Source organism: Cariama cristata, unplaced genomic scaffold (genome assembly GCF_000690535.1).
Source record: "Cariama cristata isolate BGI_N322 unplaced genomic scaffold, ASM69053v1 scaffold10358, whole genome shotgun sequence".
In the NCBI taxonomy this organism is placed as follows: Eukaryota; Metazoa; Chordata; class Aves; order Cariamiformes; family Cariamidae; genus Cariama; species Cariama cristata.
In genome coordinates, this window is record NW_009632851.1 from 33,685 (window position 1) to 59,272 (window position 25,588).

The following is a 25,588-nucleotide window of genomic DNA, read 5'->3' on the forward strand; positions in this document are numbered from 1 at the left end:
TGGCATTATGTATCTATGTCTAAATCAAAAAAAAAAAGAAAAAAGTCTAACATATGAATCCATGTGCATAAAATGCTAAACAGAATGATGAACTGCTTTCTCAGGCTAAAGAAACACATGTAGTGAGCAAACATTTTGGTCAAACAAATTGGATACTTAAGTCTGATCACAACCGAAGACCATCTACAGCTTTAAAGCTGTTCGAAAAAGGAGCATACTCTGACTTGACAATGTTGCAAGTATATATTCACTAGTTGTGTTAAGAACTCTAAAATTTTAAAGATTTGTGACTTTTAATCATTATTTACTTTGTGATTACTTTAAGATATTTTAAGTTGACTGAAGCTGTGTGAGAACATATAGAGAAACATTCAGAAGTTAATTTTTTACTGTCATTGAAGCTAGGGAGGAAATTTTGATCACAGAATCATAGAATCATTATGGTTGGAAGAGACCTCAAAGATCATCAAGTCCAACCATATACCCGATGCCACCATGCACTCTAAACCCACTAAACCATGTCTCAAAGTGCCACATCTAAATGTTTTTCGAACACCTCCAGGGATGGTGAGTTCACCACCTTCCTGAGGAGTCTGTTCCAATGCTTAACGACTCTTACAGTGAAGAAGTTCTTCCTAATATCCAACCTGAACGCCCCCTTGTGCAACTTGAGACCATTTCCTTTTGTCCTGTCACTGGTTACTTGGGAAAAGAGACCAACTCCCACCTCACTACAATCTCCTTTCAGGTAGTTGTAGACAGCAATCAGGTCTCCCCTCAGCCTCCTTTGCTCCAGACTAAACAACTCCAGCTGCCTCAGTCGCTCCTCATAAGATTTGTTCTCCAGGCCCTTCACTAGATTTGTTGCTTTTCAATTAATGCAACACATGTCCATCACTGCACTACACAGCTGTGGGATGTAGCCCCAACTGCACTAAATAGCCTCCAGTGCCTATCCTGCATCTCCATTATGATGGTAGCCAGCCTGCACACACCATGGGCCAGAAGCCCAAGCAACTAAAACTGGTGACTCCATAAATTTCAGTTCGACTAATGTTGATTTTGCCCAACTGGTTCCAGAACGTGTGTAATTTTCAAATTATGACCACATGGATTTGCTTGGGGGGGAGGGAAGGTCACCTCTCTGGGCGAAATTTGTGCTTGTGTGGTCTCTGAAGATCCCAGCGCTGACACTCCTTGCCCGACTCGGTGTGATCCATTGGCCCTCTGTAACTCTCTCCATTGCAAGTCATGCATTCAACTGGAAAAAAAAATAGGTACTAGTCATTTATTATGCTGATGACTTGTAGCACAAAAAAAAATATTAAAATAATTAAATCATATCCCTGCCGTTGTAAATTGAAACTGACCTAAAGAGGTATAAACAAAGTGATATCTTTTAATTAGTTGGTATGGAAAATGTCCTTTGGAACAAAATTGCATTTCTTTCTCAGATCTAATCCAGATGCCTAAATTTGGTATCATTTTATGGGACATTTATGGTTTCAAGGTAGGTAGGTGTAAGCTGCTAGAGGCATTCATGTTCCTAGCAGATTTTTAACCTTACTTCTGATTAGTAAGAGAGTGAGACACACATCTAAGGAAGGAGTATTTTTTAGAGGTGATATTTTCTAATTAAGTAACATTCTTTATTCAAATCACTCTAAATCATAGTATAATTACAGTACAAGGTTAAGCACAGAATAGTGGCTGAATCATCGTTTCAAGGCAGTATAGTCTGTCTCTTTAAATGCCCAGCACTTTCAGCTACATATGATACTGTTTCTTCGATACTAATTCTTTTTGGCAGCTTAAACTGCCATACCTTTGCAGCCTTGGTTTGGGAAAGTGGGGGTGAAAGAGAGTGGGCATAACCTACCAAAGGGATTTGAAATCACTATTGAACAAAATATGCTTCATAATTTAGATTAAAAAGTCTTAAAATATAAAATTAATTCACCATAATTAACTATAGACACATTTCTCAAGGGTCCTTTAATTAGAGCAACTGTAACTTAGTAAATACTGATTTATGCAATTACAGATCTCACTCTTTAGTCAAAACATCCGGTATCAAAGTCTTCATCTTGCAGTGAGCTCCAGGTCTTATCCCATTTGAAGCTCACTTAAATTGATCTTTACATTTTAGCTTTTAATAGGTTTTCAAGCTCCTTGTAAATTGTTCTCTTCCTCCCTCTCTTCCTTCCTCCCTCCTTCTCCGTTTTCTTCCCCCATCACTGCATAGCTATTGCACATGACACATTAACAGGAAAATTAGAGGCATCCTATCTTGAGAATTTAAATGGGTTGATTGACTGGAACTGAATTGGCTGATTAGCATGATATAAGAGCTTAGTCTGGAAGTGAACAGAACTTAAAAATCAACAAATGCAATGGTGCACATGAAGTGTCTTTCAAATTCTGTGACTTGAAAGTTGAATGGGATTGGATTTATAAAAGGTTTTATGTATTTACAGTATTCATTTGAAAAACGAAATGTATGCTTAGATTGAGCTTTTGTCCTGTAATTCAGTATCTATATTTTCATCAAAAAGAAGAAGGTAAGTTGATTTTATCATGGAATGGCACTAGAAGATTTTATCACATAGCAATACTGAAATTTTTAATGGATTCACTATGGACTAGAGAAGTGAAAAAAGGGTCATATTTGTGCAATCAGCACAACTTCATTGTTCCAGCTCCTCCATGACCTGAAGAAAAGCTGCTGAGCCTAAATCTTGTTCAAGTCTTCCAGAGTACTGGAACATAACAAGATCTCCTCTTTCTCTGACAACTAGTTTTCTTGCTACATGCGTTATTATTGCTGAGAAATCATCTATTCTTTCTCCAAATCCATAAGCAAATGTCACTGAAACTACTGGAAGTTCTGTGTACCTGTTGTCAGCAGAGAAAAGGAAATGTTCCGCGTGAGCTGTGCCAGGTTACCTTGTGAACAAAGGGGGATGTTGCAGACTTCATGGCGCATCTCCGGACTGGTGGTGAAACACCACGGCCCTCCCTCTTCCCCTCGGGGGTTTCGACAGTAGTTTTCCCGCAGGTCTTTACCCCGATAGCTCGAAGGCAAAAAGCTAGTTTTAAAATGACAATCATTACAGTATAAGAGCATGCAAACTTTGGTGTTAATCATACTATTTTTCACAAATAGTTAGAAACAATCACATTTCTCTCTCCACCCTGCCTAAACAAATGCACACTCCCAAATATCTGTCTGTACACAAATACATGTCTTCAGTAAGGATTACTCAATCAGTGGCCTAAATCTGGGAGAATTTGTCTAGCCCACACCTTGCTGTAGGGAGTTTTACTCCCATCCCTCGGGTGTCCAGAGCCAACTCTCTGCTGTACAGCCAAAGGCAGCAACACGCTCCTTGCCAGTCCTTGCTGCGCTCTCCTTTGCAAGCTTGCAACTACTCATACAATGGTGGAATGCCCTTGGACAAGGGAGAAAAATGTGTTGGGTGCATAGGGGAAAAATTCATTGGGTCCATAGCCATGTCAGACCTGCCTTTCTATGCATGTTGTGTACATATAGCAGGCCCAGCTAGGCTTAGTGTGCACCTACTACATAAAGCCCACAAGCAGAGAAATTTCTTCCCATCCCCGGTCATGCAACTGCTAGAACTGAGTATGAGGAGCATATGAGTGTGAGCGAGCAGTGTGACACAACACACCGAGGCTTTCGCTGCCTGAAACCATGGGCTGTGTTGCATTTCAGCATCAGAATTTTCCCCAGATCCTGCTTTAGCTGTCTTGCTTCATGTTCTGCCACAAGCCCTAGAAGTCCACCTTAGGGTCTGCTACTTATAGACTCACTCATAGAATCATAGAATCATAGAATCATTACGGTTGGAAGAGATCTCAAAGATCAAGTCCAATCATCATCATTGCTATCATACAAATTAGGTCATTTACAGTAACCTAGCTGACCTAAACTGTCCAGGGTCAAGCTTTTGTGTTCTTAGCTGTCCGTAAAATTACATGTTTATCTCTAGAGAAACCCCCACATACACACTGACATATAGAGATATATGCAGGTGCACTTAAATATATATATATTTATACTTATACACAGAAGTAATGCTAGTTAATTTTCCCCACAAACTAGGGTATAGCTAACCCCATAGTAAGGAGCCCAACTCCAGAGCTGATCTGTTCAATGTCATTGCAAGAGCTCAAGACCACACTCAGGCTGCACATTGCAGACAAACCCAGTGGCACTTAGCTGCTGGCTTCATTGCACTGATGTTTAAACAGCAGCTAAATTCCTGTAGTTAAAAGACACAGTAAATTCAGACTTATGCTCAATTCCAATAAGATTTTGGTTTTGGTTGTTAATTGAAAAGTTGGGCAAAATACATAGGGCATCACACAAAACTTGTAATTCAACTTAATAAATTCATTTAATTTTTGAGCTTTCTAAGATTTGTTCCAGTTTTTTTTTCTTCTTCGGTATATTTAAAGAAAAATGCACCTTTTAGTCTGAAAATGCCTAATGCTTTATTTTGGGTGTTTGTTTGGGGTTTTTATTCTGGGTTTTTTGTTTGTTTTATTTTGTTTTGGTGTGGGTTTTTTTAATCACCAAGGGAATTCAAACACATCTATACTCTAGACGAAAAAAAAAAAGGAATATCATTTCATCTAACTTCTTTTAGAAGACTGTAGAGACTTACAGCTTAGGAAACTGAACTAAGCACTTGGGATAGTCTTTATATACAGACACCAATTTAATTTATACACAAAAGCAAAAGAGAGATGTGTGGTTCCTGCTGTCCTTGGCAAATTCTATGTTACAAACAAATAAATTAAAAACTAAAAAAAAGAGACAGAGAAAGAGAATCAAAAAGAAAATTCTGACATGTGACATTTTAATCATGTTTTATTCCCGTTAATGAAATCTTTGAACTAACTGAAGTGGAAAAATACCTCTATTAATTGCATTGCAGTTCAAGTCAATGCAATGTGGAAGCATTACTTAAAAGTGCTTTTCTTATTTTTGGTGCTTGAAGAGAATAATTTTTATGTCATTATTGTTGCCTATAAAATTGTTGCTTCTATTTTTCCTCTGTAGTCTTGTAATATAAATCTCTCAAATTTTTTTAGCTAAAGACAGCCCTGCACAAACTTTTCTGATGGGACATTGCAACAGTATATGTGTTAATGTAGTATGTCAGTGAGTGTTAGAACATTTTATTTCCTTTTCCTGCTGGAAAATCTTTCTGCTCAGAAGTTATGGGTATTACCAAATATAGAAAAAAGGCATTTCAAAGTATGCCAGATATGCTATCAGAACATTAAAAAAAAAATCTAAATGAATAGCACTAGAAACTCAAGATGGGTCAGATATACAATTGGCTTCAACAGGTACTGAAGCAACATTATTGAGGGAGGAAAAGATGAGATGCAGCAAAGACCCACCCAGAAATGGAAGACAGATCCACCCCTAAAACTGTGTGCTGATTTATTTCAACTATACTAGGTAAGGAAAAAAAGAAAAAAGCCCAAAACTGAAGCCAGTAAGAGTAATGGTAAAAACAGGTTTAATCACAGCAAGTGTCATGGAAACTAGCAAAAAGCCTCTGAAATACTAGTCTACTCTTTGACCATTTCTGTTTGAACCTTTTTTGCATTGGCTTTATCCATTTATATAAAAAACTCTTAAGAGAGAGAAAAAAAAAAGATAGTCTTGTAATCTGTACTAGGATGGAGACGAAAATAATGGAACTATGATTTCAGCTGAGAGTCTCCAGGTTCTACTGGAATACAAATAAATAAACACATAATTTGCTAAATCCAAGCACAAGTTTAAAGTCTGAAGTTATTTCAATTCTTTCTAGAAAGATAATGAAAAATCAGTAAAGTAAATTTCTGCCTTGAATATGAAAAAGAGATTTATTTTCCAATGGCACTTTGTGATAATAAGATGTTGAGAGAAACTGATCTAAAAATCTAAGTCTTTCATACTAATAAGTTCCAAACACACCACTACTGTCTGCTTCTTCCCATCTCCCTCATGTTTCTGATGATGAAATCATATTTTCTGATGTTGAAAAAGAAAATTAGTATGCTGCCACCTCATTTATCCAGCGACCTTTTAAAAATTAAACTTATTGCACAAGGCAGGAGAAAAGTCATTCTCATAAAATCCATCATAGAAGAGTGGCTGTCCAAATGTATTAGATAAAACTGTTTATGCGGTATATTAAAATGCAATTTAGTGATAATATACGCTATCCAGATACTTCTCTTTCTTTAATTATATAAAGTGATATGCATATTATATAGTTTAAATGCTTGTTCTTGCTTAGGCTGTAATTATTGAGAATTCTTTCACTTCTAATAGATGAAGATTGTATACTTCAAGGTGTTGAGTCTCAAGAGGTCATTGCTGTGGGACCTGATGGTATTTATCATATGTTCACAATTAAGAACACGTCTGTTCCCACACTGAAGATCAGGCACACTACCATCTATATTATAAACAGCCAAGTCCAGTCAAGTTCAAGCCTGAGGCTCAGCTTTGTAACACATCATAAGAGGAGAGAACCCAAGTATCCTTTGCCTTTTAATGTTGTTCCAAGATATCATCTTGCACACTGGCTAGACTTGGTCAGAACAGGACTGAGCAGTGCACAGCCCAGTTCCTCACCAGTAATCCCCAGCTTGGCTCCTCCTAAGCAAAGTGCTGATGCTGGGAGTCCAGAGCAAAAGGCAGCAATGTGGATAGAAAGCTTATGGGTGAGAGGACACTTTGGTTTTGGCTCTTAAGGGTTTATTATCTAAATGGCTAAAGCCAATACAAAAGGTTCAAAGAGAAATGGTCAAAGAGTAGACCAGTACTTCACAGTCCTTTTGCTAGTTTCCAGCAATATTTGTTGTGGTTGAATTTATTTTTACCATTACTCTTTCTGGCTTCAGTTTTTGGCTTTCTTCTCTTTTTTCTTAGCCAATATAGGTGAACTAAGTCTACTCTCAAGGTGTAGATACGGCCTCAGTTCCTCAGTATATCAGGTCTTAAACTCAAAAGTAAAGTCCCATACCTGCTGTATCAGTTTTAGTTATTGCTTATATGATCTGAAGGAAAGGATTTCAATAATCTGTTCAGTCCTTTCCATGTATTTGTTGACTGGTCTAAGTGCATCATAGAGTTTAACATATTCCACAAATAATAGAGAATTAATAGTAACTATGCAAAATATAGTAACAATTATTATATACTGATCAAATAGGTGGATTAATATCCATAATATCCCTCACTTCCTAATAATGTATTTTTTAAAGTTACCCGTTTCCTGGGAGTTGATTAGAAACAGTGATAAACTTCCAGACCCCAGGCTGTAGCTAAGCAGATGCTTTGTTTCTGCCAGTAGCTAAGAGATCAAAAGGACATAAACAGCTAAAAAAAACTAACTCAGGAAAGGAAGGGATCCAGACACACAGGCTGGCATTAGAAGAGACCTCTTTGGAGAAAGCCCATGAAGGTAAGGATTTTCTGGGATCTGGAGTATGGCAACTCTTGGGGAAAGGTAAGAATACACCTAAGAGATTTTGTTGTCTAAGGTCAGTTTTCTCATAAATTCTCTGTCTGCTAATAAGTCAAACCAAGCTGTCTGGGCACTATTCCCATTGTCTCTGCTCCTGAACTCTTACCTGTGCTCATGAGGGATCATTGAATTCCAGGCTTGACACTGGATACCACTTTTGGTAATGGATATTGTTCCTTTGTAGTCTGCTCCTTTTCCGATGATACAATTCCTGACATAGTCTGTTAAAGGAAAAGAGAATAAAACATCTTAAAAGTCTCTTTTTTTCCAAAATATTGATCACTAACTTCCCAAGGAGAGCTACTGAAAATGTTTCCAAAGTATCTAATTGACCAAAAGTCCATGTCTAAGGACTTAAGTCCCCCACTCATTAATGAGGTAAATAAAAGCAATATTAAGTCAATAACAGTAACTCATAGAACTTATCTTTTAAGTAGTAATTCAGACTTGTACATATGATGGTGGCAAATATGTAGGTTGGAAAACTGAGCAAACATGACAGCAAAGCTGGGATATTTGTAAATAAAACTGCAGGATGCAGCTTTCAGAATGCATAAAACCATCCCATGCCCAGGATGCTCCTACAGCCAAAAAGTCACTGATTGACCTCATCTTTTTTCCCCCTCCATAGCTGGAAAAAAAATAATCAGTAAATAAATCAGTTACCCTTCTTCTCATACAGATCAAACGCATGGTCTTGCTTCTTTCTCACACCATTTGTCAAGCTGTTGAAGGATAACCAATGGCACCGTTTTGTAACTCTGTCATAAGCAAAGGCCCTGCAAAGAAAAACTGGATGAGAAAAAAAATCTCTATGTGGTTTATAATAATGATACATGGCTTGCCAAGGAGCATGCAATGACATCAAATTTATTTTTACTGGGAAAGTCAGAGAAACAGTCCAAATTGCTATTTAAACCCACAACTGTGCTGACAAGAACAAAGAAACAAAGAAATTAAATTGATGTGGCCATTATATTAAATACCAGCCTGGTTGTTCACACTAATCTAAGAGTTCCCTTGTCATTAAAGATCTTTATTTTCAAAGTAAGATAAATGTGACTGAGACAGCATTTGTGCCCCCAGTTGTGCTGTTTTCTGGGGAAAAAAAGGAAGACTCTAAAACATCTTCTTTGCTGTGCCTACAATATGCCTCTCAAATAGTTAAGTATCTCACACTGATGATTTGAGGAAAATTCAAGCACAAGGAGTCTGTGAACAACAGAGCTGTTTAAAAACAGGATTATTTTTATTTTTATGAATAATCTAAACTGTGATAGTGAACCTACAGCTTTGCTTTGCTCTTGTTTTCTTTTTAACTTCTTTCAAAGATAGAGTACCACAGGTGCTGAATGGAGTGGATTTTTTGGGAGCAAGAAAGACAAACGGAAATCAGAAGAGTAGAAGCACTTTCTTTCAATATTTTAAATGAAATATGCAGACTTTTTTCTCCTAGCATCATTTTGAAAGGAAATTCCTTAAGTGTAGGTAAAATACTTTAAAGGATTTTAAAACCAGAGCTGACTGCCTGGGGGGAGGCAACAGTTATTCCAATAAGAAAAAAAGAAAAGGAAAAAAAAAAAAGACAAAAAAACACTGAAAAATCTTTTTCCCCTTAATTTCTCCTTAGAATCAAGTAACAAATCACAGACATGATACTATTGTCTCTAGACCACCATAAAGTCTACATTTCTGTCAGTCATCCCAAACCTGAGAAGCCATTTTAACACTACTTGATAACATCCAAAGCAGACACAGATTTCCTACACTTCATCCATACTTTGGCTGTGCCCTATTCCTGAGCACTACATCCCTCAACTCAAAGGTCTTTGATGTTCACTTAGTTCACCATACAAATTTTTCTGTGTGAGATCTTGCTGGCTTCAGTTAAGAAAATTACAAGATCCTATCCAGCCTCCCCACTCTTCTCTCTTTCAAACATTCTCTTCATTATCGTTTCCATCACCAAACAGATTTTACATCCAACTGCTCTCTCTACTCTGTTGACTACAAATGTTTCCAACCTGCTAACCTTCATCCTTCTGCCCTTGTTCAGCCTTCTGTTCTCTTCTGGCTGGTTCTCAAATACAAGCGTATCCAAGTGCCTCTAACTCCATCTTCACAAAAATATCCTTGACCTTTCCTGCCTTTCCAATTACATTCTCCTTTCCTCTCCTCCCTCCTAAAGTGGGAATGTAGAATGTAGTGTTTACAAACATTTCTTTCAGTTTTTGCCTTTCAGTTGCCTTTTGGTTTCTTTCCAGTTTGGCTTCAGCCATTTCTTCACATAAAAGTTTCTAACAATCTTTTCTTGGACCCAAATCTGGAGGGTTTTTACACTTCCAAAGACAACATATTTAAGAAAATTCTTGGACTTTCTTCTACTGATACTGCTGATCACAACAATTTTTGTTGTTAGTATTTTTACTATCGGTAGATTTTCTGATCAGATACTGAAATCCTGTGGTCTGTATTGGAATCCCTTTCCATATAAACACAAAGACACTCCAGAAATTAAACAAATAACAAAGGATAAGACAGGCACAACTTTGTAGGTAAGGAAGTGACAAGTCTGCAAAAGTCATCTGCGTAGCCAATAAAATAGTAACTATATTATCTTTTTCTAATCCATAAGAAACATAGCAGGAAAAGTTGTTAGGATGACTGAAGAAAAACAGTAGGAGTAATGGACTGCAAATGGCAGTGAAATAAAGGAATAAGAATGGCTTAGCAGCAGGTTAATAAAGCTGATAGGGAAGGCAGAAAAAGATGCCCAGTTATGAAATCAAAAAGACAAGGTAAGCAAATCTAAGGAGTACTTTGATAGGGGATTTTAGGAATACTGTTATTAAGAAGAAACAAGTCTAGATAAGGATCTTGTAACTCAGCTGGAAATTATCAAGGTCTGTGCAAGCATGATAGCAAGGGAAAAGAGGAAAGGTCCATTCTGAGAACTGACATATATTAGCTCCAACAAAAAGGTGTCAGAGTTAAAACCAGCAAGGATTAATGATTATTGAATATAATTATCAACATTTACTTGCAAGTGATACTGAAACTTATCATAAGTAAATCAAACATTGTCTTAATACTTCTTTTCCTCCAGAAAATAAGGAGTGACTGATCGTTTATAAGTCTGTAGTGCCTGTAGTCTGTTACTTTATCACCTTCTGGCAGAAAAGAAACCCAACTCTTTTCCTGCTTCTGTATCTCAGAGGATGCAGACCTAGGTGTTGCTGCTCCCAGTGCTATTATCACAGTTATGTTACAAAGTATCTCTATTTTATTTGATCTTAATATTTAAACAAATTGAGTTTGCATGCAGAAAATAAAACATCAGTGCTGTGACTCAAGTGATGGAGAACTACTGCATGGATATGGAGCATCAGAATCAAGCCATGAAAATGTCAATAAACAAAGGAAAATCCAAGTCTTATATTTCAAGTTTTTAAAATGCCATTTTTTGTTACTTTTCTTATTTTAGAATGCTCCCACAGCAACCAGTAAACTAATTGGTTTTAATTTAAGTTGGCAACAAATGTCACCTTGTAGTAACCATATGCTGGTATGAAGTTAAGGACTAGGGATCCTAGAAATAGAAGGGAAACATGAGTAATCACTGGTTCTTTTAAAAGGGAACACATGTCAAATACATGTTTGCAGTAGCATCAAAGAACTATGCACACTACAATAGGACGCATCTGGGGCCAAATGGGAAACACAAGAACGTTCCCAGATACAGAAAATCACTCTTGCTCTGCTGCATAGTGGTAGCACAGGCAAGACCTAATCACTTACACTAGCCTTCCTTGTTAAAAATATGTGGGGGAAAATTGGAAATTCAGAGCATGATTAACCAGATTTGTAATTCTTTTTCATCTTCAGTGCAAAATAATTACGTGACTGATTGCAATTCTTCTATCTGTGAGTAGAACTCTTCCAATCTGTATTCTCAAAGTGCCTCATGGCTCCTCTGTGTTGTCTTATTGACTGATTACGGCAGGGAGAATTTGTCCCTTAATGAATCCATCAGACACTGTCCCAACAGAAAAAATGAGAAAATTTTAAAAATTTCAAGAGATTCTAGATCATTATTCATGTAAAAGCATCTCTTGCTGTATTGAATATAACCTGATCCACTTGGCAATGATATCAGTGGAAGCTCTGCCAATAGGAAAAGGAGTGGCTCGTACCATGTGAAAAATATTAGTGCCTGGAAAATATTTTCTAACAGAAATAAGTAAACTCTGTTCATTGTTTACATATATAAATAGTCAAAGTACAAAACAATACAAACTAGATCTTGCAACACTGGAATTAAAGGCTTAAAGAAGGATTAAATTACAGTCAAGGATCTTTTCTGCCAAGGAAGAGCTTTTGTTACCACATTTGGTCTAGCTTCCATTTGTAGGGATTGTCAAAAGTTTTTTATATTTCAAGATCAGGCTCACATTTATCCCAGTACTCACCAGTACAGAAGTCATCCATTCTTTCCAAGATTCTCCTGCATTCATGTTCTTTCATTTATTGCTAATGGTCTAGACTAAGAGAGGTCAGGGGGATAATTTAAGTCTAATACATGGGAAAAATAATAGTGATTTGTTCCAAAAAATAGCAGAGAATATGTACAAGGCAGACAAGCAATCAGCTGCATGATGTGTTTCTAAGAGACAGCAGATGCCGAGGAATAGCTATCATATACTTGTAATGATTGTGAAGCCCAGAAGGTTTGATTCCATTGTATCAGATTCTTAGTACTTGCCAGTGAACTTCAGCAACGCATGTATCTGTGCTCCATGTGTGAGGTTCCCATCGATTTCAGCAGAGTGCAAAGAATGAGGACAGAATATGGTCTGAAGTGGTGCTGAAATACTGCAGCTGTGATGTGTGACAATAACCATTTTATAAGAGACATAAAAATCTCAGAAATGTTCACTGAACACTACAGTGCAGCACAAGTCATCCACATCTTAACATGAGTACATTTTTTCAGCTATGTTAAGGAAAAGATTACAAACTGGACAAGCTAAAAAGACAGAACAACTCAGATGAAGCTTCAGAAAAGACTGACAGTCTCTACACAGGTAGAACAAGATCATGGAAATCGAAAAGCACAGTCTTTAGGTTGTCCTCAGTACAAGCTACCACTGACGGCAATTACAGGAAGACCTTTGGTCAAAGAGTGTTATATAGGTTCCATTAGGAAAAAAAATAATAAAAATAATAGAGATACACAACTTACTTGCAAGTGAACAGAAGGCCTTTGTTCCTGCTGCATCTCTTGGCACATTGCTCAGTGGTATTTAACAGCTTGGTTTTTACTTCCAGTGTTTTGTTTACTTTAATGAGCATCAACTCTCCTGTTTTTTTGAAGTCATGGAGAGGATTTCTCCTTTTTCCTTTACCCTCTAAGAAAGAAGCAAAGAAGAAAAAGAAAATAAACAACACTGTAAAGAAGAGTGCTGAGATTAAAAGTGACATTAGATATGAATAATATTTATTAGGAATTATAGGAACATCAGTATCTAAAGCATAGCAAAATTCACAAAAATAAGGTATAAGCTAGTGCTGCAGAAGAATTTATTATTTTAGATGGTGATCTCTATTCTTAAAACAGGAATAGTAGGAATTATAGCAAAACTAGTTTTAAATAAAGACTTGCATAATGCTGGAAAAAGGTAAGAGAAAGGTTTTTCACCCTTTTAAAATTTTTTTCAGAACCCCCAAAATATGCCTGGCAATACTCTGAGATCTTACAAATCTTTCCGTGAAAAACTCAAGTCAAAAAGATGAACAAAGGTCTTTTTTGGATGGACAGAGTGGAGTTACAATCAGAAGGAAAAGATGTAAATATTAGAGAGAATCGTTATCTGAATGTGATAAACGTTCTTAAAACAGTAAACCTTTCATCACAAATTGTGAAAAGAACCAGAGCTTGGAAGTGACACAAAATCATTTGTCCTCCCTCTACTCTGGAGAAGACTCAGTGTGAGTGTTGTGTCCAGTTTAAGTGTGACTGAATTAGAGTTTTAGCCTACAGACAAGACGATGAGGGGAGGCAGAGGCCATAACATGGAAATAGTCTGCACTGTTGCAAAGATTTCTGCAAAAAAGAACATACTGGTCTGGTTTCCATGTCTCTGTTGAAAGGCCCAAAGGAAGGGGTATAAAATAGAGCAGGGAAGATTGGCTAGATGTGTTTGGCTGAAATGTAAGCAGAAAAGTCTTTGATTTTTGCAAGAAAACTCCACAATTTTCCTGGTATGTATGTATATTTTTATATTTTGTTCCATAGGAACCAGTCTGCTAGTGTAGGCTGCTCCATCGTCAGCAAAAGCAGAGGAGTACATCTGGAGAGCAATTCTCTGTATTCTGACAGATGAGTAACATAGGGAGAACAACTTCCCCTTTGGATCTGTTTCTCCTATTTCACTCAGTGATCTCAGATGATTGTTTTGGATTAGATGGCTAATCCAGGTAAGGTTAGGTGAATGAATCCCTGTTTAATTTACAAAGTAGGTATTTTTCATATCTTCTTTACATACAACTGTTTTCACAGCTGTCCTTTAATTTTTCTCTACAGAATCTGCAACAATGATAGAAGACAAATTATAGAATCATAGAATTGTTTAAATTGGAAAGGACCTTTAAGAGTATCAAGTCCAACCGTAAACCTAGCATGGGCAAGACCACCACTAAACCATGTCCCTAAGCACCACATCTACATGCCTTTTAATGCCTCCAGGGATGGTGACTCAACCACTTTCCCGGACAGCCAGAATGTTCAGGATCAATTTATTAAATTTTGCCAGGGTCTTTCAAATATATGAAACTTCAGCCTAGTGCTCTGTTATCCTGAATAGATAATTCCTCATACAAGTGCAGAGTGCACTTAGGTCAGTAAATTTTTACTTGGTGCACTCTGTGCAGAAGCTCAGAATAACTCTGTAAATTGCAATGCTTGAGGTTCTGAAGGAGTTACTGACAACTCCACATATTGTAAAGCCAAAGAGGACTTAAGGGTACTCCCTTTGCAGAACTTTCATTCTGATCACTAAGAGAGCTCACATTTTCACTGGATTCAGTTAAATCACACCTCTCAGCGGAGAGTTATCCCTAGAGACACTTCAAAATAAACCAAAGACATTTAAATTAGATTTCATCAGGCTTCAGCCTTTAAAAAACAGAAAATCAAAGGAGTAGAATATCTCTGCTGCAGTATCCCTATAAAATAATCTTCACCCCATCCTACTCTCCTTCTTTTTGAATTGCCAAAGGTGAAACCTATGCTATTCCCCTGCACCTAATAGCTCACAATTCTAATTCCAACTACATTTTCAGAAAAAAGTATTTATTTAACTCCAAATCCATGTTAGTATTATATGAAGAAGTTTTTGATGAAAAGATCAAATGTGAATAGTTTTGGTGCTGTGTTAGGGACTTCTATCAACTCTCTCATGCAAGCATTTTCAGCCTTGTATTTGTGCAGTGCACATGCACTCAAAATGAACCACTATGTTTAGGGAAATGCGGTGAGGACACCCTTGCCTTAAGTATCAGCACGTTGTTACTGGAAACTGTTGTGTCTACACTGAAATTGCTTTATTTTTTGCTGTACTGTGATAGAGCCAAAGTGCTGCAAAAGGATTGCATCTGCTCTTTAAGAACCACAAAAAAAACAAGTCTTCTATAAAGCTTTTGTGGTAAATTTTTCAATCTATTATCTTACAAGACATATTTGTTAGTTTTATGTTGTCTCAGCCAAGACTTTTATGTCAAATGGAGGTAAGAATCTGTATAGAAATATCAAAGTATTTTCTTTCAGTTCCTGATGCTAGCATTTCCCATCCACTGGCAAGTGTCATTACCTTAATTCCCAATGATAACAGCTTCTTAAACTCACCAGCTAGCATGCAAGAATATGATTTAAAAAATCAAGAAATTCTGTTCTGCCTGAAAAACATGGTTCACAGTTCTGCTTTTTTTTTTTCTTCTTTTCCTAGCAGTTGTCCAAAGAGGATTATGGGTTTGATCTTACATTTAGCAATTCGTAACAGCCTGTTTCAAACAACAACATTCTACGACTTGCCTATAATCCAAAAGGCAAAGGGCCAAATGTATCTGTGGTGTGACTGTTAAAACCATCAGAATAACGCAAAGTATTACTTTTAGAACTCTCACAACAGAATAAATAAAAATAATTGAGCCTTTTTACTTCAAATTAGGTGCTTTTATTATTAAAATCTTAAATCAAATAGTGCCCTAGAAATATTCTACATTAAAGGTTATCATGCAATATACTATAACCCATGTTTCTAATTTGTGATTGTCACGCATTTCAGTTTCCTAAACTTTGATTAACCAGGTTATTTTGTGGGCCATTTCCTCAGATGTTTCTTGTAGTTGAATATCATATTACTAAGGAAGTCTGAGATTCCACTTAAATTTGAAAATAATCGCAGCTGATTCTAACACAAAAGAATCCAGTCAAATATGAGTCAACATTTTTTTATTCAACAGAAACAACCACTAACTAAAAATATTTCTTCAATTGACTTAAAAAATTCCTCAAAAAGGTGGGACTGGTGCCTCTTACTATTTTTTAACATGATAGCAACCTTGCTTGAGCAGAAAAAAGAAGAGCTCAGCCAGTGCCCAAGGAAATGGACAAGTATTCCATAATCTCATTTGGGATTTCCACAGTCTCCCTGCTGCAGCTCTTCCATTTTCATAAAATGCTTTAAATATTTACTGAAGCGACAAGGTTCCTCACAGTGAAAGACATTTACCTGGGAGATGCAGAACTCAACTTTAGGTTCCCTTACTATCTTTTTCATATGAGGTTTCTGTATAACCTTCTCAGATATGAAGCATTAACTGAGACTGCTCAAACTATAGAGCATCTAGGGGAAAAGATTTCCAACAACACTTTTGCTTGGAGTAGTTCCAGTCCATGCCAAATCAGTAATCAAAGATAAAGAAAATTATCATCTGCAGGATTTTAGTGAAAAAACACACTAAAAGGTTGTAGTATCTGTATTCTAGAACCTACTCAACTACAATTTTAATTATATTTGTATAAAATAGAATGAGTAAAACATCAAGTACTGAGAGTAAAGGATGCCATAATATTCAATTAAGACACTTAGAAATTAAGACACTTGCTTGATTAACAAGAGAAATAGATTTGAATCACCAAAGGTGTTTGCATTTTGATATTTCCCGCTCTCCAGCTATTTTCTAATCATTGGGCTAATGGGAAAATGGCACCAAAGTAACTTCTGTTTTCTTTTCTGGCACTGTGTCCCACACCAGAAAGGGCTTTGTGCTTCCACACCACCGTACCATTCAGTAGTGAAACTACCTAATTACGTTCTATATCTCAATTAAAAATTTATACCTTGCAGGAAACAATAGGTCTGATACTGAGCTATATGAGAGTTAAGAAATTCAGTATAACTCTAGTTTCAGGCCACTTAGAATCATAGGATCATAGAATCATTTGGGCTGGAAGGGACCTTTAGAGGTCATCTAGTCCAACCCCCCCACGGTGAGCAGGGACATCTCCAACTAGATAAGGTTGCTCAGAGCCCCATCCAGCCTGATCTTGAATGTCTCCAGGGATGGGGCTTCCACCGCTTCTCTGGGCAACCTGTTCCAGTGCTTCACCACCCTCATTGTAAAAAAATTTTTCCTTATGTCAAGTCTAAATCTACCCTCTTTTAGTTTAAAACCATTATCCCTTGTTCTGTCACAGCAGACCCTGCTAAAAAGTCTGTCCCCATCTCTCATATAGGTCCCCTTCAGGTATTGGAAGGCCGCAATGAGGTCACCTCGAAGCCTCCTCTTCTCCAGGCTGAACCCCAACTCTCTCAGTCTGTCTTCATAGGAGAGGCGCTCCAGTCCTTGGATCATTTTTGTTGCCCTCCTCTGGACTTTCTCCAACAGGTCCATGTCTTTCCTGTGCTGAGGGCTCCAGAGCTGGATGCAATACTCCAGGTGGGGTCTCACCAGAGCGGAGTAGAGGGGTAGAATTACCTCCCACCACCTGTTGGCCACACTTCTCTTGATGCAGCCCAGGATGCGGTTGGCCTTCTGAGCTGCGATTGCACATTGCTGACTCATGTCTAGCCTGTCATCCACTTAGACTTCAAATACCTAAGCAAGTTAAGTTTCAGACTCTCAGGTCTTAGTCCACAAAAAGGATTTGGTTTTGCATTGTCCATTTAGTAGTAAAAAAGTCATATAACCAATATGATTCCATTGTTGCAGTAATCAAAATAACATAGAGGATGTCAACAGGCCTAAAGATCACCGTTGTCCATTATAATGAGAACAAGACACTACTTGTACTATCTACAGCAAAATTTTATAATTAAATTATCTGACTTTATCTAGTTCATTGGTAATCCCTTTCTCCTTCCTCCATCAGGCCAGCTTTTTCTAATATAGATGTATACTTAGGCTTCGGAGTTACAGTCTTACAGAGTACAACTGGAGCATACTAGTTGTCTCCCCTAGAAAAATCTCTACTTTATGGACTTGTCATAGGCTCTACAAAGCTTTTACTAAACAGGAGTTATGATGCATTCAGCATGTTAGCTTCCAGGGTTTTCAGGTTTCACTCTAGTCTATGCAGTCTAGTTAGTGCTTTCTTAAAGAAAGACATCATGAAGTCCTGTGATAACGTGAGAAGTCTCATTCTTTGTTTCTTTCTAATTTTGCATCTTACTTTATTATACAGAACAAACACACCAAAACTCAACGCCAATTTTTCCAAATGAGAGGATAAATACATTTAAATTAAAGTTTTATTTTTAAATCAAGATTCTTAATGAAATCTTGATGGCTTGGTATAGAGTTTTATTTCCTCATTCTGTTCATTCACACTTGCAGAACTCCAGCATTTTACTAAGTAGTTATTCGCTTTATTGTGCTAAACTTTCAACTGCGTGGGGTAATGAAATTTTATTTTTTTTCTATTATCATAGTTATTGATCTAAGTAAGTTGGATACAGGTCTTCATACCGTGGATGGAAAAAAAGACCTTTTATAATTTTCAGCTTTGAAAAGAATATGAACAGTCACATAACTGCACCACTGTTCAGTATATTTGTCAAATGTCAGAGATAAACTAAATCTTTGGGGGAAAAAAAAAAATCAAGAAAATGAAGATACTTAAATTCCTTAGGCTGGCAGATGCTGTCAGAGAACTGCAGGCATCAACTACAGTCTTTCCACATAGAAAATGAAATACAAAATAAGGTGGCACTGGGGAGAAAAATTAAAAAGAGAGAAATTGTCCACACACTGTGTAGGAAGCTCAGAGAAGCTGAAGATTCAAAATATATTCCAGTGAAGAAAAATGGTCATATAAAGTGACACAATTATTTCAGAAATATAAAAGAGACATAGTCCTTTTATTTAGTAGCAATTGGCATTTTAGATCTCTGTTTAATATTTTGCATCATGTTTGTAATGAAATGAAGTCACTTGACCTTGAGCAGTTAACAGATGGGCTAATTAGAGATTGAATTATTTGTGTTATAATTGATAACCAGGTCAGAATGTCAAAATGAGATTAGCTATTAACTTAATTTTGCAAACAATCATCGCTGCAAGCAAAAGTAAACTGGATTTCCCCAATGAGCCAGGAAAAAAAAAAGAAAGCAAGCTGAATTTCATTTGATTTAAAACTTGGGGGTTGGGGGATGGAAATCAGAAATTTACCATCGTATGAAAGACCATCAAGGGAAAAAAAAAAAAAAAAAAGAAAAACTCCCCAACCCTAAACAGATCTGATGTAGGAAAGCACAGTTCAACACAACAAACGTAGGAAATACTTTATGAGGGAACACCATACTTGAACAAATTGCATTGTAACACCCAAGCAAATGTATTCATAAGTATGTATCCGAATGGAAAAAAAAGAAACAAGCAAATGTTAAATCTCAATAAAGTGTACAAAGCAAAAATCTGCAAAGCCATGGATTATCACAGTGTCAGACAACACTTTTCAGAAGAGATATCAAAGCTGAATGCTTATCTCAGTATGAACAGTGACAAATTAATATGAAAATAAAAAATAAAGTATGTGTGATTATATGCATAAAATTGCATTTGGCAAAGCTTGTGTAAGAAGAAAAATCAATGAGTAATGTTTGAAATAAAGCAACAGTTCTCAGCATACTTGTGTTGAAAAATGGTATGTAACTGCAGTGAGGTGTTTAACTTGTCCGTAAAACATGGCTCAATGCATTCTTTTAATTAAATTCAATAATATATTTCCAAGACAATACTTTTCAAAGGATATAAAACATCAAGGGTAAATTGCATACTGTTGTGGGCCCCAGTATGACAGTATAAATATACTGGCTTCATTAAGAAAAACAAAAAAACAAAACCAGAACTTGACCAGATGGTAAAAGTAGATGTTACTAAATGGTTTCAGACACCACATGCTTAAGTTAACAGTATGGTCACAGTAATAAAAGAAAAGATGTTAAAGATGAATATTGATACTAAAATCATTAATAGGGTCATCAAAGTATTGTTATCTATGAGAATAGTTAGGAAGCACTTTCTGAACAAATACATTTAAGGCAATTGCTCTTAAAGCAAGTCCTATCAGAGTCACTTTTATAAAAAGAATTAAAGCTGAGCACTTTTAACTCAGTTTTAACTTACTTTTGTTTACTTTGACTTCTCCTTATGCCTGTTTCACTATCAGAAATGTCCAGATTCCTGGCTAGAATGCAAAAAAGTGAACACCTTTTCCAAATGACTTCTCATTTGGAGGAAAAAAAAAAAAAAAAAGGAAGAAAGAAAGACCAACATAACCAGAAACTGAAACAATTCTGAAATGTGCCCAAGAAAAGAACTTTGTAGACTGAATACACTTAGATGCCAGATTAAGTTTAATGCGGTTATTTATGTAAGACAATAATTTAGCATAAAAGGAGTTTACCAACCATACCCATAAAAATTGCAGTCAGCTGTATAGATGGAAAGTTACCAAAATAAAACCAGTTGTCCAAGGAGGCATCTCTAGGTTGTCATAATCAAACAGTTTCCCAGAAAGGTATCCAGAGGATGATGTGATTATTTTAACTTCTTAAATTTATTTTCTTGGCAAAAGAGCCATCATGGAAAAAAAATCTACAATTTTTAGAAAATAATTTGAAATATAGATATATAATATAGAGATAATTTTTTCCTTATTTTTACATTTGCTTTCAATCTAGTTGTTGAGCAGACTCAGGAAATGCAAAAAGATATTTCTTTTTGGCTTTACATTGCATATTACCACTGACACACACATGCCCATGCACACACACTCCTTATTAGCAGCTGCAAAGATTGCCATGTTACTGGGAACACAACTTCATGTTTATGCTAAGTTCTGCCTTTGTAACCCTCTCCTATAGTCAGTGTGAAAGCTCAAGAAGCTAAGGATAATGCTAACAACTGATAGTATATTCTAAAATTGGATGGTAGATGCAAAAGGACAGCTCTTTTTCTTCCAAGAAAAGGTTATCTGCTCAGCAGGATGCTGGGACCCATTGGCAGAAACAAATGTTCTGCAGTTTGTACTCTGACTTGCTGTATCTAACCTCTGGCTAAATCACTGAAAGGATTTTCCCTTGCAAGATTTGTTTTCTTACGCATTTTGCACAGAATTAAACCCCACCATTTCACATGACACTCCACAATCTTTACAAGTGTGTTTGGTGTCTCCTCTGAGGCACCCAGCACATTGTGCACTTCTTTTGCGACAAGGTCTCAGCCACTGCTGAAGATGTCTGGGCATGGAGTGGGAGGTAAGGAGAAATGCACAAGCACGCAGAGCAGGGATTTGGGCAAAACAAAGAGTTACAGACTGCTGAGGGCAGAAAACAGCCCCTTTGAGGAGTGATGAGAAACTTGCTGCATGTTGTATACATAAAAATATTGCTGCCGGCCAAGGCCGGGAGTTGTAGGAAGAGCTGGATCTGAGGGGAGATGGAGGGAGCGGCCAGTCCCCAGCTGGGCCAGCAGCACTGAGGACTGCCAGGCATGGCCAGGCTCATCAGACAGCACATGGGTGGAGGCCCACAAGCCATTGAAAACTCCTGCAGCTAGACTTTGCCAACACATCTGACTAACCTAGAGCATGTCCCCAGCTGTCCTTCGCCGCAGTGATGTTTTATGTGTAGGTACTAACCACATCTGGGAACAGCTCTGCTATCCTTTAAGGGCACTGCCACAAAAACCTACAGAAAAAAGATGAAGTAACGGCAAGGATGTCCTCACCCCTTCCCAGTTCTTTGTAGCTGCCATACTTCCCCACTGCAAGGTACAAACATTGCTCACATCATGCCAATACTCCTATTCATGCTTCCCAAGCAAGCATGAAAATCAATCCTTTCTCACCTCTATGATCAATCCTTTCTCACCTCTATGATCAATCTTTTCTCACCTCCATGCTGCCTCCTAGCCTCTGCCCTTCAACCCCACCTCAACGCTGATGGGGAGAAAGTGAAATTCCAACACTCGTTCAGTACAAATAATTGCAAAATGTTCAGGGTAACTCTCTCCTCTCCACATCAAGCTTTTACCCATCAAGAGGCCCAGTTATCCTGCTTTCAAATCTCCTCAGAAAAGTTTGAAACGCTTAAGTGGCAAACTAATGTTCAGCAAAAAGATCCAAAGGGGAGATATTTTGCTCTCTGAGGGAGACTGCACATTTCCCTTCCAACCCTGGCCTCAGTTGAAGTATTACAATAATGACAGATGAGCTCCTCCAATAAGAGGCTTTCCTTTCCTTGACTTCAGTGCACAATTTTCCAGAGTTTTATGCAACATTTTAATCTCGTATCTTTCAACTCTATATTCTCCTGCTATGTCGCTTATGAAAATGGCATTAGTAGAAACAGAAAATCTGTTAAGCAGGGTAAGTGCTGTATTATATGTGAGAGCAAAACAAGCAGCCCCTGGCACTGAGCACCAAAAGGATTCCATTAAACAGAAGGAATACAGTCTTCCAACTGGCAGAGTATCATTTTGCTTTGTTGACAGTATATAGCATAATGATTATCTACAGCTGGGATGGGAAGTACAAATCACATTAAATTTTTTAAATATACTTAGCTATGCAAGCCACAGGAATACACAACATTCATACATCGATTATGGCTATGGGATTTTTGTTTTTTTAAGCAAGTTATTTATAGGAACTAAGTGCAACTGCCACATCTTCATTAGCAACTGTTTCAGATCATCCAAACTACAGAAAGTGCTGAGAAATCTGAATGAAAACACCGGGCTGACAGTTTTTTCACAGAAAAGGTATATCTTTAATTTAAATAAATCTTTAATATTCACTCTTTTGCAATATACCAGTCTTCTTTTTGCTTTGATTAAAAAGTCATTTTTAGTTTCATTAGATCAACATTATTAAAGAGATACTGTCTAAGAATACTGAATAATAAGAATATCTGAACAAGGAAGAAAACTCCCTGATACAAGTTATTAGCTACAGATGAATTCCTTTGTGCAAGTGACAGAAACTTAGAGGATATTGATAATGACTAGGCAAGTAGTCTATAGGAACCTTGCATATTGATCTTTCACCAGTCATCGTCTTATCTTTTATATATCAAAAAGAAACTCAGAAACTGATAGCGTGGACAGCTTGCTGACATTAAAACTGCTTCGTGTTTTCTTCACCCTGCTTTTTCTTTATCCGTTAATATAACACAAATGTATTAGTCAGCAACCTTGGTAACACAGAACATTGTCTTCACACAGAACTTAGGGCATGGGATTCCAAACCTAAAAGATCCGTTCACAGAAGAAATAACACTCATCATTAGGTATATTTAAAATCAGTTTTGACAGAACAGTAATAGAAAAAGTATGGACATGCATTAGCACAAGACTTCTTTTTTTTCCTATTTTTATATTCTGTTTTCATCATGTTTTTCATATATACAAATAATAATTATGTAGGTAATTATTAACCTTTCTTAAAAATATCCCAGTAAAAAGAATTCAACATCCCATTAAAAGATACCATGTATGTTTAGAAAGCAACCAATATATTTTCAGAAAGGAATGGCACAACTTCCTCTTGCCTACATTGTAAAAATCCAGACATTCTTGTTGATGATCGTATATTTTTAAAAAGCAAAGCACAATGGCAGCACGTGGTAAGAGTCATCTTTCTTGCCCATAAGGCGAACAATAGGATTAATTAATATTAAGGCAGGTGGGGGAGGAAAGTTAAGAAAGGGAGGGTTGCCAAGAAACTGTCACTATGAAAGCTGACCAGAAAGCAAGTCCTACTCCGTGAAAAATTCTGAAGTTTTGGAGATCTGATTTTCCTCCACGGCAAGATGAACCATCCACTCCTAAACTGGAGAGACCATTGGTTAGGGCACAACCCTATTTGTCAGTCTAATGATACTGGCAGTACTGAGGCTGTCTCTCAATCTCTAGTGTTGGAATATTAGATAGATTAAATATTCATTGTGCTTGGTAAGCTACGGGTCAGTGCTAAGAGCCTACAGTCAGGGAGAACAAGGACTTTCATTCAAGAAAAACATCCTGACTATGAAGAGTAAGCATGATCTAGCTTGTTATGAACTTGGCTATAGACCAGTTTTTGCATCTTTGGCCCATGGAATAAAATTTGGGGAAGTGTTTATTCTGCTTTTTTTTCAAACTAGTCCAACAGTTGACGAGTTTCTGTCACAGGTGAGGGTTTCTCAACAGCAGGTACCACAAGCTATTGTGAACGTCTCCTTCTGCAAATTTCTCTTTAATTTGATTTGGGGGAACCAAGCCAAAGAAAGTTTCTACTTAAAAGGAATTATTTTTGTGAAAAGTTTCGATGGGTCAGCATTTTCCAGTTAAAAAAAAAAAAAAAAAAAAATTCCTCAGAAAATTCCTAACCAGCTCTAGTCACCACTTTTCAGAGAAGCTGCACGTCCGTAAAACGGAAATTGCAACGTACATGGAAAAGGAGTTCAGAAAAGTGTAGTAGCATAGAATCTGTATCTCTGTGTCACCTGCTAAGGATGCCCATGAAAATAAAATCATCAGTGAGCAGACTGAGCACAGAAGCTCTGGTGAGATGTTCAGCATCCTACAGAACCACGCTCTTACTATGGGGGAAAAATGACAGGTTTTACTGCACGTGATGCTGCCAGTCTTTCTTTTACTTGCCTGCTCAGATCACAAAATATTCCACTTTGAAACTCTATTTCAAAATACTTTTTTTTAAACTAGAAAATGTAGTTATGTCTTGAAAGCCATCAACATCATTTGCCATACACGTCGCCTGATGCCCTCAGACCTTGCCCCCGAACCCAGATGCTGTGTGTGCCTGCCCTCGCTCTGCCCGCTCCTGGCAGATCTTTTCCCTGAATTGTGACTGCCTTTTGTTTCTGTCTGTGCAAAGGTCTGACCCTAACAATGTTACCGAAAGGAAGGAAGGAAAGGTTTGTAGAAACCTTTGCAAACTTTTTTTTTTCCTTGAACATCTCCCCAGAGGGCCAATAGAAACACAGAGTTAGCTCTTCAGATATCCAGTCCAAGGGGGACACTTCAGGAAAGAAATTCAGCTAAAGAGCTTCCAGCACTTGATTACTTATTGTTTGTGCCTTTTCCCCCTCCGCCTCCCAGATTTCATTGGGAACGTCTAATGAAATTACAAGTATTTCAGTCTGGAAATAGCACGTTCATGCTGCTGAACTTCAGTAAGGACATTCTCTTTCAGCAATGTACTATCTTGTGTTTTGGGTATTCCTTGTCAACTTCTGTCATTTAACATTTATTCTACCGCTTGGAAATTAAGGATATATATGTTCATGCCCTGATAACGGGCAGGAGCGCCTATGGGCAACGATGAGATTTCCTTCTCCCGCTCTCAGCGTCCTCAGGGTTCTCCGTCCTGAGGGACCCCAGAGTTCCCCCTCACCCGGGGAGGAGGTGGCGGGAAGCAGAGACCTCTCCTTAAACCACCAAAACGTGCCGTGTCTCCC

General features: G+C 37.3%; 1 protein-coding gene across 1 annotated transcript in view; it reads right to left on the reverse strand.

Moving 5' to 3' along the window:
- HGF (hepatocyte growth factor (hepapoietin A; scatter factor)) overlaps positions 1-12,966 on the reverse strand; it is a 45,266-nt gene extending 32,300 nt beyond the window's left edge. Inside the window, exons 1-5 of the mRNA XM_009706534.1 lie at positions 12,805-12,966; positions 8,229-8,341; positions 7,669-7,783; positions 2,947-3,089; positions 1,141-1,261 (exon numbers count right to left, since the gene is read on the reverse strand). Coding sequence (XP_009704836.1) covers positions 1,141-1,261; positions 2,947-3,089; positions 7,669-7,783; positions 8,229-8,341; positions 12,805-12,914 — 602 coding nt within the window. The 5' untranslated portion in view covers positions 12,915-12,966. The remainder of the gene's footprint in view (positions 1-1,140; positions 1,262-2,946; positions 3,090-7,668; positions 7,784-8,228; positions 8,342-12,804) is intronic.
- Between the last annotated feature and the right edge of the window lie 12,622 nt (positions 12,967-25,588).